Source organism: Somniosus microcephalus, chromosome 1 (assembly GCF_052327205.1).
Source record: "Somniosus microcephalus isolate GS21.2 chromosome 1, FLI_Smic_1.0, whole genome shotgun sequence".
In the NCBI taxonomy this organism is placed as follows: domain Eukaryota; kingdom Metazoa; phylum Chordata; class Chondrichthyes; order Squaliformes; family Somniosidae; genus Somniosus; species Somniosus microcephalus.
Window position 1 is genome coordinate 186,411,955 of NC_140987.1, and position 18,208 is coordinate 186,430,162.

Sequence of the window (18,208 nt, forward strand, 5' to 3'; positions counted from 1 at the left end):
CAGTTTGTATCGGAAGAATTCCGACAATTCTTAAAGAAAAATGGAGTAAAACATTATACCTCTGCCCCATATCATCCGGCGACAAACGGGTTGGCTGAAAGATTTGTCCAGACATTCAAAAAGGCAATTAAGGCCATGAACGATGATCAGATTCCGCTGCAACACAAGGTCGACAAGTTCCTGATGTCATATCGAAACGCCGATCATGCAGTGACTAACCAAAGTCCTGCCATGATGTTTTATAACAGGAGGTTGCGGTCCAAGTTGGACTTGTTAAAACCAAATGTGCGGAGGGAAGTGGAAAACAAACAGTTTCGGCATATTAACAACAAGACCACTCGAACTTTCGACGTAGGACAACCAGTGTTGGCAAGGGGCTATGGAAACGAAAAATGGCAGTCCAGAACAATTCGGGCCAGACAAGGACCTCTGATGTACACAGTAGATATTGGTCATAATGTGATAAGGCATCATGCGGATCAACTGGTAGAGTCGAGAGCAAGGGTCGAACCCATGGTTGTGACAGAGACAACTGTGGAAGACGTTCATGAACCTGAAGCATCTACCTCGGCAGGGAATGTACTTGATGATGATGACACCCAATGCATTGGAAACCAAATAGAGGAGGCACCTCAACAACAAGAATCAGAGACTACTGAGAGGCGTTATCCAAGCCGCATCAGAAAGCCTCCTGAGAGACTGAACCTTTGAACTGTTATACCTGAAGTTATATATGTATATATGTTATTATGTTATGTTAAATGGGGATATGACTGTTAAGCTAAAAAGGGAGGATTGTGGTGTATGTAACCTGTTCCACCTTAAGAGAACTTAAGCCTGTTCCACCTTAAGAGATGTACTACTTTCTCTGGCTGCTGTATACGTAATACCGGTGGTGACCACACCGGTATATAAGCACTGTGTAGTAATATTGTATTCAGTATAGTCCCTACCTCCAACCAGTAAAGACCTGTTGAATTTACTCTTGTAGTCTGTGTAGTAATTATCACTATAACACACAGACTTAACAGTTTCAGAAACCAAATGATTCAGATATAACCTTACCAAATCATCAGCAGCCTGTCTGTGAGAAGTGCCATTGCTTTCTCATAAAGTTGTTTCCCCAAAATTCAGCATTAACCCTTCAGGTTTCCCCAAATCCCTTAATGTGGTTCAGGAAGTCCACTATGCTCCAGCTTTCCAGAGTTCATTACTACAGTTTGGGGAACCCACTGTGCTACGATCTCTACCCAGCAGGTATATCTACCTAGGGGGACCATATCTACAGCAAACCAGGGTGCCTTCCATGGCATAGCAAAGCAAAGAGTACCACAGACATATGAACTTTGAGGAGGAAAGCATACATGGTCCTCTTAATTTGTTTAAATTTCATATCCTCTTGACCTAGAGCACCTAAAAGCCTACCAACCTGGCCCCAAAACGTCAGGTCCATCAACGTGCAGCAAAAAGGTGTCCCGTATCAGGATCCAAAGTGATTTCTATCAAGAGTCCCACACATAGTGAAGTAAGTTAAGTTCAACTATAAAGGCAAATATTATTATAACTTCTTCAAATTGTAGGCTAATATATTTCAATTGTAGCAATATCCATAAAAAGTGTGAGAGGGTGGCAACCTCACCATATTTCCCCAGCACACATCAAGAAATGAGGACTAGTGGTACAGATGAGCTGGTATATAGTCGGTCCAATACAGGATTGTGAATTTGCCTTTATGCAAACAATTATATGTGTAAATTGTAGGAATGGCCTGGTTTATACCCTTCCAATCCTCAGCTGAAAAAAGTCTGTTAAAATTGGCAATCCGCATCTTTTGAAATTAAGATAATTGGGTGCACAGAAAGCAAAATAGTGCTATTTCCATTTTAAAAAATACAGACCAACTGCAAATTGTCTAACATTTCCCAGAATTCAGTCCACCCAAATAAAACACTTTTGAAGATCGCACCCATTACCTTGATGAGTCGGGTCACAGATGTGGGACAGCACTCTTGAACTAAGTCAATGAGTTTTACTACTTCTCCAGCACAAGCCATTCTCACGAGTCCCATCTCTGGTTGAAGGTATGTTTCCATGAATTTTTGTAATAGCTGTGGACTTCCGTGATCCAATATACTGTTTGGCGAGAATGCTGTTGACATTCTTGCTATAAAAATGTAGTCAAAAATTCTAATTTTTAGAAGAACCTACATAATTGGTAAATGAAAGCTACTTAAGTAGTTAGCCAATTTAAAATGCTTAAAAATAGAAAAGAAACTTTGTATTACCCATTTAAAATGCTTTAGAAAGCTGCTAGTTTGCACCAAAGATCAAGTTCTACACCTTAATCCTTGTGTTAAGTAGCACAGTTCAATCCCTATAAATACTCAACTATGCCGCTAATAAATGTTATATTTGATTTGGAATGCACCATATTCCATTTAATTATATTATTCAGTCTAAAAAAGAAATATGAAAATACTGAACAAAAACATTTTATAGAAATTTATTCAGGTGTCTAAAATGAGCAGCTGTAACTGGGTGAAATTTGACAGTGGGATGACTCGATAGAGTATACCGAAAATTCAGAAATATTTTCTACTTTTGTTTTAAGCTTCATGCTTGGATTAATAATAGTGTGTACCAGAAATGAATGGGAAGTGGTTTTCTACACTGGAATTCCCTGTTTAGATCACTTACTATGGGGGTAATTTCCTGCCTGTGCGCTATCTTGTGCATATCAGAAAATCACAGGCTCAGCACTAGGAAGACCAAAGCCATCGACTTCAGTCTCAAATCAAGGTCTCTGGCCGACACAGACTGTTCACAATCTTGGTGCCCGGTTTGACCTCAGCTGAGATTCAGACCCCATATCCTCTCCATCATTAAAACTCTAATTGCAGCTCTGTAATATTTCCTGGCTCCACCCCTACCTCTGTGCTACGTCACTGAAACCCTTGTACATGCCTTTCTCACATTAGACTCAATTATTGCAAGACTCTCCTTACTGGCTGCCCATCCTCCACCCCCATAAACTATAACTTGTCTAAAACTCTGCTGCACGTATCCTGTCCCACACTAAGTCCTGCACGGCCATCACTCTGTCCTTGCTATCCTACACTGGGTCCCCATCCACCAACACCTTAAGTTTAAAATCCTCATTTACATCTCTAAACTGTTCCACGGCCTTGCCTCATCCTATCCCCACAATCTCCTCCAGCTCTATATCCCCACCCCATTCCCGAACATTTTATTCTTCTGACTCCAATCACCTGTGCATCTCCCTCCCTTTCAGCTCACCATTAATTGCAAAACCTTCAAGCACCTGGGTCCTACCCTCTGAAATTCCCTCCACCTTTCTCTTCCCCTCAGAAATAATTTGTTCAACCTGGTATTTGGTCACTCTTCCTTATGCTTTGTTCAGGGTCTGTTTCTCATTCAATTATTCTGTGGCATGCCTTGGGATTTTGTTTTACATTATAGGTGCTATATAAATGGAAGTTATTGTTGTCCATTTTAATGGACTTAGAATCTTGGGTAGCATGCCCACGATTTACTGATTTGCCCAGCTGATCCCCTCGCCAGTAGTATCAACTTAGAAAAGTGACCCTTATATTTAATCATTTCCAATTGACAACATACCATATTGAAAATAAATTGATGATTTAAACATTCAACTTTACACAGAAAACCAAAATAAAATGATCACATTTTATTTTCAAAGACTATTTTATAATAATTTAAAAACAAACTGCTTTATTTCTCCCTCTCAATTTTATTTATCTTACACTTTGCAAGCACCATTCCCAACCAAAAGGCAGGGAGGTCGCCTGCTTTTACATTCCTTCACGTCAGTTTGGTTAAGAAATTAAATGATTCAGCTTTCTGGGGGGTTTTTTGTTTGCCAAATTTTACTGCTCTTTTCTCCTGAAGGCCTTAACTATTAATGGGCTACAGTTCCACAGGCATCAGATGCCTTTTATGAACTTACCCAAGTGGCCATTACTCATACGTGAGCTTTGACTGTGGTGCCATCAGTGTATTTGACGTAGGGGGCATTGCAGCTGAGCATGATCCTGTCCTCACCTTACACTTGCACATGCATGCGTACACACACACTCACACTCGCGCACTCACACACGCGCACACACGCACGCGCACACATGCACGCACATACTCACACGCACGCACACACACACATTCGCACTCACACATGCACACACACACTCCAGACAAGGTTTAGTGAATAGCGATCAAAACCAGTAAGCTTGGCCAGACCCCTACTGCCAACTCAGCACAGACTAGGGGATTGACTAGGAGTCCTACCTGGCCTGCATGGTTCAGCTGCACTTGCTGAGCCACTGGAGCACCTATCTCCAGCTTTCTAACATAAGAAATAGTAGCAGGAGTAGGCCATTTAGCCCTTCGAGCCTGCTCCGCCATTGAATAAGATCATGGCTGATCTTCTACCTCATCTCCACTTTCCTGCACTATCCCCATATCCCTTGATATTCAAAAATCTATCGATCTCTGTCTTGAATATACTCAAGGACTGAGCATCCACAGCCCCTCTGGGGTAGAGAATTCCAAAGATTCACCACCCTCTGAGTGAAGATATTTCTCCTCATCTCAGTCCTAAATGGCCGACCCCTTATTCTAGACCCCTGGTTCTAGACTCCCCAGCCAGGGGAAACATCCTCCCTGCATCTACCCTGTAAGAATTTGGTATGTTTCTTGGAGGGGGTGCAGTGCAGATTTACCAGTATGATACCGAGGGCCTCGCCCCCTCCCTATCTCTGGAACCTCCTCCAGCCCTGCAACCCTCTGAGATCTCTGCGCTCCTCCAATTCTGGCCTCTTCCGCAGCCCCGATTATAATCGCTCCACCATTGGCGGCTGTGCCTTCAGCTGCCCGGACCCTAAGCTCTGGAATTCCCTCACTAAACCTCTCCGCCTCTCTCTCCTCCTTAAAACCTACTTGCTTTATGTGGCTCGGTGTCAAATTTTGTCCGATCGCACTCCTGTGCAGTGCCTTGGGATGCTTTACTACGTTAAAGGCGCTATATAAATGCAAGTTGTTGTTGTTATATTGAGGACAGGCTGCACAGACTAGGCTTGTATTCCCCGAGTCCCGAAGATCGAGGGATGATCTGATCGAAGTGTTTAAAATGTTAAAAGAATTCCGACAAAGGTGTTCAAAATTACGAGGTTTTGAGAGATTAAATAATGAGAAACTGTTTCCAGTGGCAAGTGGGTCGGTAACCAGAAGAACACAGATTTAAGATAATCGGCAAAAGAGCCAGAGGGGAGATGGAGAGACATTTTTTCTTAAGAATCACAGCGAGTTGTGATCTGGACTGCGCTGCCTGAAAGGGCGGTGGAAGCCATTACTATAGCACAGTCTGAACATTCAAGAAAGTTAATTTCCTTCTTTCACTGGGCTTTCATGGTTGCATAAAAATCTACTCTTATAGTACTCATTCTGATGGAGAATTTAGCTTTCCATTTTTTGATTTCCTGTAACTTGAATGGTTATTTTTCAAATGCCTTCTTGGGTCTTAATGCAATTTCTTTCTTTTTAAAAAATGACTTTTTTGCAAATCCCAAACAGATGTGCAGTCAGATTCATTACAAAAAAAGTAGGAGACGCCAAAGGAAACTAAATGACATTTATATATCAAGAGGAGATAAGCTTGGCCTCAATTTTTGCTCCGTAAGAAGTGGTCGGGGGTTATTGTCAGAAGTGTGTCAGGACAGCACTCCTGCTTGCTGATATGACACTGCTCTGACCTCAATTGCATTCTCTTGGGTCAGTTTACTTTTTATGCTTTGGGCAGGCTGTCACTGATATTTCCTCTACTGGGGGAGCTTTCTGGTGGGTGGGGGGAGAGGGGGGAAAATGGTGCAGCATTTAATTGGCTGCTGCAATTTAAAAGGGCAGGCTAGCCATTATTTGGTTCAAGAAATGGTACTACTGTCAGAAAAGAAAGGATGTCTGAGGCTGCTACATCAGGACACAGAGTCCAAAAATTTTCTGATTCTTCCACTAAGATAGAATGGCTGCAGTAGGGCAATCTTTGGCACTGAAGGAAGCAGACAACCAAAGGGATGGTGCACGCCCAATGAAAGGAAGTCTTCTCGATTGGTTTACCAACACTGGTTGGAGGCATTCCTGGAAGTTTAATCACATGACATTCTGACCACATGGCATCTACAAATGTCAATGTATTTATCTTATAAAAGTTGTGTCTCCTGTAGTTGAGTATCTTTACTCGCGGTTTCGCACTCCTAGATGTTGTGCGAGAAGTTCCGAGAACCAGTAGGCCACCAGCAGGCGACAAAGGGAAAGGGAGGGAGTGGCCGGGGGAAACCAGAGGGTGGGGGAGGGAGTGGCCGGGGGAAACGGAGGGTGGGGGAGGGAGTGGCCGGGGGAAACCAGAGGGTGGGGGAGGGAGTGGCCAGGGGAAACGGAGGGTGGGGGAGGGAGTGGCCGGGGGAAACCAGAGGGTGGGGGAGGGAGTGGCCGGGGGAAACGGAGGGTGGGGGAGGGAGTGGCCGGGGGAAACCAGAGGGTGGGGGAGGGAGTGGCCGGGGGAAACGGAGGGTGGGGGAGGGAGTGGCCGGGGGAAACCAGAGGGTGGGGGAGGGAGTGGCCGGGGGAAACGGAGGGTGGGGGAGGGAGTGGCCGGGGGAAACCAGAGGGTGGGGGAGGGAGTGGCCGGGGGAAACGGAGGGTGGGGGAGGGAGTGGCCGGGGGAAACGGAGGGTGGGGGAGGGAGTGGCCGGGGGAAACGGAGGGTGGGGGAGGGAGTGGCCGGGGGAAACGGAGGGTGGGGGAGGGAGAGGCCGGGGGAAACGGAGGGTGGGGGAGGGAGTGACCGGGGGAAACCAGAGGGTGGGGGAGGGAGTGGCCGGGGGAATCGGAGGGTGGGGGAGGGAGTGGCCGGGGGAAACGGAGGGTGGGGGAGGGAGTGGCCGGGGGAAACCAGAGGGTGGGGGAGGGAGTGGCCAGGGGAAACGGAGGGTGGGGGAGGGAGTGGCCAGGGGAAACGGAGGGTGGGGGAGGGAGTGGCCGGGGGAAACGGAGGGTGGGGGAGGGAGTGGCCGGGGGAAACCAGAGGGTGGGGGAGGGAGTGGCCGGGGGAAACGGAGGGTGGGGGAGGGAGTGGCCGGGGGAAACCGGAGGGTGGGGGAGGGAGTGGCCGGGGGAAACCGGAGGGTGGGGGAGGGAGTGGCCGGGGGAAACCGGAGGGTGGGGGAGGGAGTGGCCGGGGGAAACCAGAGGGTGGGGGAGGGAGTAGCCGGGGGAAACCGGAGGGTGGGGGAGGGAGTGGCCGGGGGAAACGGAGGGTGGGGGAGGGAGTGGCCGGGGGAAACCAGAGGGTGGGGGAGGGAGTGGCCGGGGGAAACGGAGGGTGGGGGAGGGAGTGGCCGGGGGAAACCAGAGGGTGGGGGGAGGGAGTGGCCGGGGGAAACGGAGGGTGGGGGAGGGAGTGGCCGGGGGAAACCAGAGGGTGGGGGAGGGAGTGGCCGGGGGAAACGGAGGGTGGGGGAGGGAGTGGCCGGGGGAAACCAGAGGGTGGGGGAGGGAGTGGCCGGGGGAAACCAGAGGGTGGGGGAGGGAGTGGCCGGGGGAAACCGGAGGGTGGGGGAGGGAGTGGCCGGGGGAAACGGAGGGTGTGGGAGGGAGTGGCCGGGGGAAACGGAGGGTGGGGGAGGGAGTGGCCGGGGGAAACCAGAGGGTGGGGGAGGGAGTGGCCGGGGGAAACCGGAGGGTGGGGGAGGGTGTGGGAGGGAGTCGCTGGGGGAAACCGGAGGGTGGGGGAGGGAGTCGCCGGGAGAAACGGAGGGTGTGGGAGGGAGTGGCCGGGGGAAACCGGAGGGTGGGGGGGGTGGGGGAAACCGGAGGGTGGGGGAGGGAGGAACTTTGAGTCCACCAGTAACTAATAATAACTCAATGAAATTACACTGATAACTAATTGTAATACTGGTAACACTCAGAGGGCTAGAAATTGGTCTCCTTTGCGCCTCCTGTTATCGCCTCCGGAGGGCGCTAACAGAGCGCTAACAACTTACCGACCGGGCGTGGCGAAAGAGACGACTCTCGTGAAATTCAATGGGGGGTAGTGTCAGCGGTAAAACTTATCGCCTCAATCTCTTGCGCCCCGGAGATCGTGACGTCATCACCCCTTTACCGCTCCGGAACCTAAATTCGCTTCCACCCCCTGCAGATTTGCCGGGCATCAGCAACGGCAGTGCAGGAGGCATTGTGACCTTGGCCGGCCACTTGGGGAGTGGTAATTAAAGGGGCTGGTGGTCAGGTAGGCCAAAATTTTGTTCTCACCCCTTAGTGCGGTTTTAAAAAAAAATTTCATTACTGCGATTGATCAGCCCTGCACTCTCTTAGAGTGCCTGGGGCTGCTCCTCGCAGATCGCGGATGCCATCGCCGACCCATCCCCAGCCTTACCTTTAACTGCTTTGAGCATTGGCCCTTCCCTTTAAGAGAGGGAAGGAGCCTGCGAGTCCGGCAGCGCTGCACGGAACATTGATCAACGCTTTGCCGATATCGCCCCCTCACTCCCTTTAGTGCTCTAAGGGAAGTGGTAGCGCTTGATTTAGCTCTCCACTACCCTCTTGGAGCGCTACAACTGAATTTCGCAGGAGCCTCTCGTCATTAGTGCCTGGCGATAACTTTTCTGCTTCTAAAGTTTTAACACCACAAACGGGGCTATAATAACTTTCTCCCCCAGATTCTTCTCATAACTAACAATAACTCACTGATAGTCTATAGGTAACTGGTAGCAATATGTGTAATGCCCCAATATCCTACTTGTAACTAATAGTAATCCTATAACCCGCTTATATTCACCCTGCAACTACAGCCTAATTCCCCCTGCACTACACAAGGTGCGGTCAGGCCCCCCAGTCGATGCGATCTTTAACAGGCCCCATCACTCTTCCTATCCCCTTGGACCCTGGTTTGGGCAGGTGACAACTCTGAGCTGAGAGCCTCAGTCAGCGCCAAAAAGTACTTGGACTTCACATGTCAAACTGGTCAGCACTGGCTGACCTGAACCAAACCGAGAGATCTCACAAAGGGCAGCGGACTCATTTTTTGGGGTACTTCTCACAGGGCACATTGTGTTGAAGCATCCCATGGCTCAATAGCCCTCGGTGCTAAAACCTTCCAATGGGAATCCTGTTTCTGTCCCCTTGTTCCCCATTCGCCCACCAGTGGGAACAATCTTTCGCGATGTACCCAGTGTAAAGTCACAAGGTTTCACTCACCCCTTTACTGACTGGTCCTCTCTCTGCACTGCTCTCACTCCCACGTTGTTGCTCTGAGCTCTGCAAGAAATGCTGGGCCCCACACCCGCCCCATACCCCAGTCCCTCTCATTCTCCTACCTGAACCAGCATGGGCTGGTTGGGCCGAATGGCCTGTTTCTGTGCTGTATATTCCATATAGGGTTGCAAAATTCTGGGAATTTTTAAAAGAGGAAACTTTCCATGGGAATTTTTGGGAATTTATGGGAAGTTCTAGTTTTTTTGCACACTGATGGTTTTTGTCTCTGACCCTTATATTAGCTTTGTCGTCAAAATAGACATACTGTTCCATACAAATAAAAACAGGCTTTCAAAACTTTATTTAGGTTATAATTTTGAACTTTATTGAACCCCCACAAAAAGGACCCATCTAAAATAAAATGAGCGTCAGCTTATTTAGCCTGTAATTTGTCCTTATTTTGTCCCTTTGAGTCTTCTACTCATGAGTCTTCTGAGTTTTCTACTCCTCATTGCTCCTCCTGATTCTCTGACTCTGGCTCTGACGTGTCCATTTCCTCCTCTGTGTCAGTGTCTAGCTGTGTGGTGGACACTTCTGTATCTGGCTCAATAAGTTGTAGGTTCGCCCGGATAGCCACCAGTTTCTCCACTCTCGTTAGTCAGCCTGTTGCGCATCTTTGTATGCGTATTCCCAAAAAGTGACCAGTTTCGTTCAGAGGCCGCTGATGAAGGTGGGATTTGGAGTGTCACCGATGCAATAGGTGACAGGGCCTCAGATGCACAAAGTCCCTTCCACCAGGTATGTGCACTGATATGCTTGCATGATTCCCATAGCCCATCCCCATTCCAAAGACCTTGCTTGGTAGAGAACTTTGCCAGACTTCCCAGAACTTTGCCCACATCCAGGTTGAGATGGTGAGAGAGGGTAGAAATCACACTAAGCGCTGTTGATCTGTTCTCCAGAAAGTATTGGTCTCCCAACATGCTTTGGGTCCAGCATGTATGCTGCAGCATGAATCGGCTTGACACAAAATTCTTGACACGTCTGTATGAATTGAACAATTGCCTTCTCCTCTGCTTTGAGCAGCAGGGATGTGGGTAGGACAATGCTGATTTGTTCTTTTAAATCAGTAAAAAGCCTGAGAACATCTGACAAGACAGCATCATCTCCTTCAATCTGAGCAATTGCAGATGCTACTGGTGAGAGTAGTTTAAGGCTGCTAACCACTCTCTCCCAAAACACATCATCCAGCAGTATTTTCTTGATGGTGGTTTCCATATCCCCAGACTGGGATATTGCCATTTCTTGCAGCAACTCCTTACCCTCCAGAAGGCTGTTGTACATTAGGACAACACCACCCCATCTAGTGTTGTTGGGCAGCTTCAGTGTGGTGTTCTTGTTCTTTGTCATTTGCTTGGAGTTGTAGGTTGCTGCAACTACCTGTTTTCCCGACATACTTAACAGCTTGCTTGGCTCTCTTGTACAGTGCTTCCATGGTTCTCAAACCCATGATGTCCTTGAGGAGCAGGTTAAGCCCATGAGCTGCGCACCCAATAGACGTAATATGAGGGTAGGCCTCCTCCACTTGAGCCCAAGCAGCCTTCATATTCGCAGCATTGTCAGTAACTACTGCAAAGACCTTTTGTGATCCAAGATCGTTGATGACCGCTTTCAGCTCATCAGCAATGTATGTGCCTGTGTGTCTGTTGTCCTTCGTGTCTGTGCTCTTGAAGAACACTGGGAGAGGAGTGGAGACGATGTAGTTTATGATGCCCTCCCCTCATACATTTGACCACCCATCTGAGATAACTGCAACACAGTCTGCCATCGCTATCGTTTCTTTGAGCTTTCCTTGGACTCTGTTATACTCAGCCTCCAGCAAATAAGTAGACAAAGCGGCCTAGAAATTCAGTGCCCTTAGCACCGATTTTGCGGCGCTAGAGGGCCTAGCGCTGCAATTGGCGCCGGTTCCTAAATTGCCTGGGGCCCTTCCGCGGCGGTAGACCGGTAGCGCTGCGCCGGCACCGATGACGTCATCGGTGTGCGCAGCGTCCCGGTTGCCGTGGTAACCCGGCCCCAAGCCGAAATTCAGTTGCGCCCGCCTCGCCCGTGGCAGGCGCAACTAAGACTCTGGCAACAGAGTCTTCCCCCAGTGTGCGCCGGCGCATAAAGGTGGAGCGGCGGCCGGCCGCGTTCCCGGCGGCCGCCTGCCCGCACCTCCCTTCCCGGACTCCTGCATTCCCCCCCCGCGGCCCTGATCAGTGTCTCATGCGAGCCCGGCACTTCCCCGAGGTGCCGGGCTCAGATGTCGGGTCAATCCGCCGGACAGTTGTCGGCTGCAGGCAGCTCCTCCTTAACAGGAGGAGGAGGCCTGCAGTTCCCCTGCCTGCCGCACCGCATCGGGTGCCGCAGCGGGGGATTAGCGCCGGGAAACCCAAGTTCACGCCCGTTTTGAGGCGCTAAAGGAGGGTTTTAGCGCCCGCCGCCGTCTGGGCCCGGCGCACCCGAATTTTCGTCGGGCGCTGCCGCATTACCGCTGGCGCAAACTTTCTGGCGCTACAGCCCTGGCAAGACCAGAACCCAATTTCTAGGCCAGCATGTCTGGTGGGAGGACAGTATGCAGGGCGAATAACATTGAAAAATCTCTTCCAGTACACATTGGCTGTGAGCATGAGGGGTGAGCCTGTTGCATATACAGCTCGAGCAAGGCACTCATCTGCATTCTTCTGGCCATGGTTATCCATTGTATCAAAGAACCTTCCAAGTGGGCCAGGAGTTGCTGATGATAAGGAGCCTGATGCTGAATGAGAACCATCATCTTCTTGAATGGAAGCAGAGGAACTCTGGGCTGACTGCTGTGAGCTTTGAGTGAAGTTGTTGCATTTGGATAAATGCTGCTGCATCTTTGTGGCATTCTTTACATATGGCTTTCTAGTGTTTGCACATGTACACAGTCTTTCCATCTTTAATGCCTGGGGTAAAATGCTTCCACACATCCGACGGTAAACGTGGCATTGTTCTATGCAGAGAAATAAAGGGCATTCATCTCTGTGTCGAACTGCGGTCGATCAGCACGATTGCAACAGGGTGAGTACATTTTTGCTGATGCTCCATGTGATGGAAGCATGACCTGTACACACACGACGCTACATCACCAATAGTGTATTATTTTGTATATTTTAAATTGAAGGACAACAGAGTTCAACAAGTAACTGGTTTATTTGGTATAAAGTCTGATTTACTTACTGCATCATCACATCAGCAGAAAACAAAATGACTTCCCTCAGGACCCCTAACCTGGATCTTAAAAAAACTATAGCAGTCTTACAGATGCCTGCAGGCCAATCACAATTCGATATGCAAATATTACAAATAGAGGGAGCTAATCGCTCATCCAACCAATCAGGACACATTTGTTCACAGTCACACACAAAACTTGTAATTATTAAAACAAGCCAAGTAAGAATATAAACATATATTGATTAAGAAATTCCTTAAAATTACTAACAGAGATGGAATCTTAATTATTAAGAGAGGACCTGTGGAAAAAAAAGAAATACAAAAAAAACAATATTATGCTAGCATGTGCTTTTTTGGGCAAAATTCCCAAAATTCCCAAGCTAAACTTCCCGTGGAAAATTTCCACCCCTTTGCAACCCTAATTCTATATAATTCTATGTAACCCCAATGCCCCCGACCCCCATTCCCCACTCCCCCAAGCCCCTATTTTTCTAAGTTAAAGATGCTATTTAAATGCAAGTTGTTGTTGTTGATGAAGAACTATGCATTTCAAGCATTTCAAACAGTACCTTATACATCAGTGGACAGCTAAATTTCTGATGTTGTATATGCCCCTAATACGGCCTGAAAGAAGCCAGTGGCGTAGAAGTTGAGTGTCATTGTGACTTTGACTAACATTGGCAATGCAGTGCCTCTGGCAGAGGTACATAAGAACATAAGAAGTAGGAGCAGCAGTAGGCCATACGGCCCCTCGGGCCTGCTCCGCCATTCAATAGGATCATGGCTGATCCGAACTTAGACTCACGTCCACTTCCCTGCCCGCTCCCCGTAACCCCTAATTCCCTTATCAGCTAGGAAACTGTCCATCTCCATTTTAAATGTATTTAATGTCGCAACTTCCACAGCTCTCTGAGGTAGCAAATTCCATAGATTTACTACCCTCTGAGTGAAGAAGTTTCTCATCTCAGTTTTGAAAGTAAGATTATGCCCCCTAGTTCTAATCTCACCCATCAGTGGAAACATCCTCCCCGCATCCACCCGATCAAGCCTTTCAAGTTTCGATAAGATCGCCTCTCATTCTTCTGAATTCCAATGAGTAGAGTCCCAACCTACTCAACCTTTCCTCATAAGTCAACCCCCTCATCTCCGGAATCAACTGAGTGAACCTTCTCTGAACTGCCTCGAGAGCAAGTATATCTTTTCTTAAATATGGAAACCAAAACTGTACGCAGTATTCCAGGTGTGGCTTCACCAGTAGCCTGTATAACTGAAGCAAGACTTCCCTGCTTTTATACTCCATCCCCCTTGCAATAAAAGCCAAGATTCCATTGGCCTTCCTGATCACCTGCTGTAGTTGCATACTAACCCTCTGTGTTTCATGCACCAGGACCCCCAGATCCCTTTGTACTGTAGCACTTTGCAGTTTCTCTCCATTTAGATAATAACTTACTCTTTGATTTTTTCTGCCAAAGTGCATAACCTCACACTTTCCAACATTATATTCCATCTGCCAAATTTTTGCCCACTCACTTAGCCTGTCTATGTCCTTTTGCAGGTTTTTCATGTCCTCCTCACTCACTGCTTTCCCTCCCATCTTTGTATCGTCGGCAAACTTGGATACGTTGCACTCGGTCCCTTCCTCCAAATCGTTAATATAGATTGTAAAGAGTTGGGGTCCCAGCACTGACCCATGCCAGTATATTATCCCCAATCCCGTGATTTTTTATCTTGTGCAGTAATCTTTTGTGTGGCACCTTGTCAAATGCCTTTGGAAGTCCAAATACACCACATCCACTGGTTCCCCTTTATCCACCCTGTTTGTTACGTCCTCAAAGAATTCACGTAAATTTGTCAAACATGACTTCCCCTTCATAAAACCATGCTGACTCTGTCCGATTAAATTATGCTTATCCAAATGTCCTGTTACTGCTTCCTTAATAATGGACTCCAACATTTTACCAACCACAGATGTTATGCTAACTGGTCTATAGTTTCCAGCCTTTTGTCTGCCTCCCTTTTTAAATAAGGGCGTTAAATTAGCAGTTTTCCAATCTGCTGGGACCTTTCCTGAATCCAGGGAGTTTTGGAAAATTACCACCAATGCATCCACAATCCCTACCGCTACTTCTCTCAAGACCCTAGGATGTAAGCCATCAAGTCCAGGGGATTTATCCGCCTTTGGTCCCATTATCTTACCGAGTACCACCGCCTTAGTGATTTTAATCGTGTTTAGCTCCTCCCCCCTTATAGCCCCCTGTTTGTCCAGTGTTGGGATATTTTTAGTGTCCTCTACTGTAAAGACTGATACAAAATATTTGTTCAGCGTTTTTGCCATCTCCATGTTCCCCACTACTAATTTCCCGGTCTTGTCCTCTAAGGGACCAACGTTCACTTTAGTCACCCGTTTTCTTTTTATATAACTGTAGAAACTCTTGCTATCTGTTTGATATTTTTTGCTAGTTTACTTTCATAATCTATCTTCCCTTCCTTAATTAATCTTTTAGTTATTCTTTGCTGGCTTTTAAATGTTTCCCAATCTTCTATCCTCCCATTAGATTTGGCTACTTTATATGCCCTTGTTTTCAGTCGGATACCATCCTTTATTACCTTACTTAGCCACAGATGGCTGTCTTTTCTTTTACGCCCCTTTTTCCTCACTGGAATATATTTTTCTTGAAAGTTGTGAAATATCTCCTTGAATGTACACCACTGCTCATGTACCATCTTACACTTCACTCTATTTTCCCAGTCCACTTTAGTCAACTCTGCTCTCATACCTTCATAGTCTCCTTTATTTAAGCTTAGTACGCTGGTTTGAGATCCAACTCTCTCACCCTCCAACTGAATTTGGAATTCAACCATGTTATGGTCACTCATTCCAAGGGGATCCTTTACTAGGACATTTTTTATTAATCCTGTCTCATTACACAGGACCAGATCTAAGATTGCCTGCCCCCTGGTTGGTTCAGTTACATACTGCTCAAGGAACCCGTCCCTAATGCACTCTATGATCTCTTCCTCAAGGCTGCCCTGCCCAATTTGATTTGTCCAGTCAATATGAAAGTTAAAATCCCCCATGATTATAGCTGTTCCCTTATTACAAGCCCCAACTGTTTCCTGATTTATACTCCGTCCAACAGAGTTGCAACTGTTAGGAGGCCTATAGACTATGCCCACTAGTGACTTTTTCCCCTTATTATTCCATATCTCCACCCAAACTGTTTCACTGTCCTGATCCTTTGACCCAATATCATTTCTCACTATTGCAGTGATTCCATCCTTTATTAACATAGCCACATCACCTCCCTTTCCTTCCTGTCTGTCCTTCCTAATTGTCAAATACCCCTGGATGTTTAGTTCCCAGTCTTGTTCACCTTGCAGCCATGTTTCTGTAATGGCCACCAGATCATACTCATGTGTAGTTATTTGTACCGTCAACTCGTCTATTTTGTTACGAATGCTGCGTGCATTCAGATAAAGAACTTTAAAATATGTTTTGTGATCATTTATTCCTACTTTTACCCCCTTTACTACTCTACCTTTATCTTTATACATTCTGTCCCTTCCTGACATGCTCTGGTTTTTAATTCCCCCACTGCTACCTTGCTCTATTGCCTTTTCCGCTGACGTTTTTATTTTTCGCCCTCTTGAAACCTCCCCCCCACTAATTAGTTTAAAGCCCTCTCTACAGCCCTAGTTATTCGATTCGCCAGGATTCTAGTCCCAGCACTGGCCAAGTGAAGTCCGTCCCAAGGGAACAGCTCTCTCCCGTCCCTGTGCTGGTGCCAGTGTCCCAAGAAGCAAAACCCATTTCTCCCACACCAGTCTTTGAGCCACGCATTTAACTCTCTGATTTTAGGTAGGCTCCAGGTCTGTGCTAAACTGGTGGAATTACTCCTCTATTGCCTCACAAGGGAAACTTTGGGATGGAATTTGCCGTGTCACACCCGCACAGTGCGGGGGGATCCGGGAGACGACGCGTGTGCGACATCAGGGGCGGGTTCGCCGCCCGCAAGTCAGCCTAATTGACAGGCTGGGGTCGAGTCCTGCGGGGGACTCGGAGAAGGAGGCCACAGCAACAAGTAAGTGCTGGGCCCAGGATGTGGGGTCCAAGCCCGTGGGGGTCCGATCCCCTGCGGGGTGGGGGTCCGATTCCCGACCCCAGGGTTGTCGTGACCACCGATCCCTGACCCTGGGGCTGTGTCGCAATCCCCCAGGGGTGGCGGTGGAATCTGTTCTCTGACCCTGGGGCCTAGTCACGATTCTGAGGTTGGTGTTTCAGGCCCGGGGGGGGGGGGGGGGGGTCTGATCCCCGACCCTGGGGCTAAGTTGCAATCCCCCAGGGGTTGGGGGTGGGCGGAGTTTCATCTCTGACCCCAGGGCCGAGTTGCGATCCTGGGGGGTCTGAACCCCGATTCCAGGGAGGGCAGGCTGCTGGTGGGGGAGTTTGGGGGGGGTCCGGAGGAAGTACTCCTGCTCCTCCCGGCCCACAAGCATTGCTCCCCGAGGCTGAGGCCACCTCATTGCAGCCACCGGGAATCCCGAGCTCCGAGATCCTCAGCCACCTGCAGTAAAATCTGCAAAGCAGGTTAAAGTAGAGGCTTCAGGCCTCATTATAATATGCAGCCCGCACCCCCGTCCTGCTGAGTGAAAGGTGAAAGTGGGTGGGTTGGAGTCACTGTTCACATTTTTTCAACTTTCACTTACCTCTGAAAATTCCGGCCTAGTCTTTTTGTGTACAACTGATTGGGGAAGTTTAGATATCACTAGGGGTAACTGTAAATATAGAAGGGTGGGTGCACGACACCTCCAATCATGCTTGGTCAGCCTAGCTTCCCTGCATTGGCCTTCCTCATCCTCCTGTTCTTTCTCTTTAAAGCCCAGGTAAAGGGGAATTCCTAATGGAAGCATCATTGTGTTCTGTGCTGATGGTGAATAAGACAACAAAGCAGCAGGAGCAATTCTAAATGTATCCACAAGCTTGAGATTGAAAAAGCTCAAGAAAATAAAATATATAAGTCTTCAACAGTAAAGTAGTAGCTACTATAAATCTTCAGAAGATGGCCTGCTCATCCACAGCCACCTGTCAGAATGCCTATTTTATATTGATGTTGATTTCAAGAGGTGAGTCACAGGCATCAAGGGAAGGAAATTCAAAGTGGGGTATTAACGTAAAATGTAAATACAATTTGCGTGCATTGAATTGTATTTTGGCAGGAGCTGGATGGTCACCAGCATCACATTCAGAGGAAAATTGTCACGGGGCTTTCTACGAACAAGGAGTCAGCACAACTTCTTCCAACCGCCCCAAATCCACCCAAAAACAGATGGTAATCACAAGGAAAAACTAGGTCTAAGAGTTAGAACTCTATCTTGAAGACAGTAAAGTTTTGAGTTAGTTTACCCACCCCAAAAGGACTCCCTCCTGCTAAGCTAGTACACAACAAACATCTGTGAGTAATGAGATTTTTTGAATGTAGTTTACCTCTTTGGCTGGCTGTAAAATGATGCTCTTGCCTCTCATGTTGTTCCCTGCTGTGCATGGTTCCAAACACTCTGCCACACATCCGGCAAGACACACTCTTTTCTGATGCCACAAACTTGTCCTCTCGTTGCAAGGGTTCATCCCAGTGCGGATGCTCATACGACAAATTATGTTTATCTTTGTAATGTACAGTCTACAGTT

The 18,208-nt window shown here is 47.7% G+C and overlaps 1 protein-coding gene across 1 annotated transcript in view; it reads right to left on the minus strand.

Moving 5' to 3' along the window:
• LOC147124505 (2'-5'-oligoadenylate synthase 1A-like) overlaps positions 1-18,208 on the minus strand; it is a 58,989-nt gene that overhangs the window by 33,988 nt on the left and 6,793 nt on the right. The window contains exons 2-3 of the mRNA XM_085988110.1: positions 18,008-18,200; positions 1,974-2,164 (exon numbers count right to left, since the gene is read on the minus strand). Coding sequence (XP_085844236.1) covers positions 1,974-2,164; positions 18,008-18,200 — 384 coding nt within the window. The remainder of the gene's footprint in view (positions 1-1,973; positions 2,165-18,007; positions 18,201-18,208) is intronic.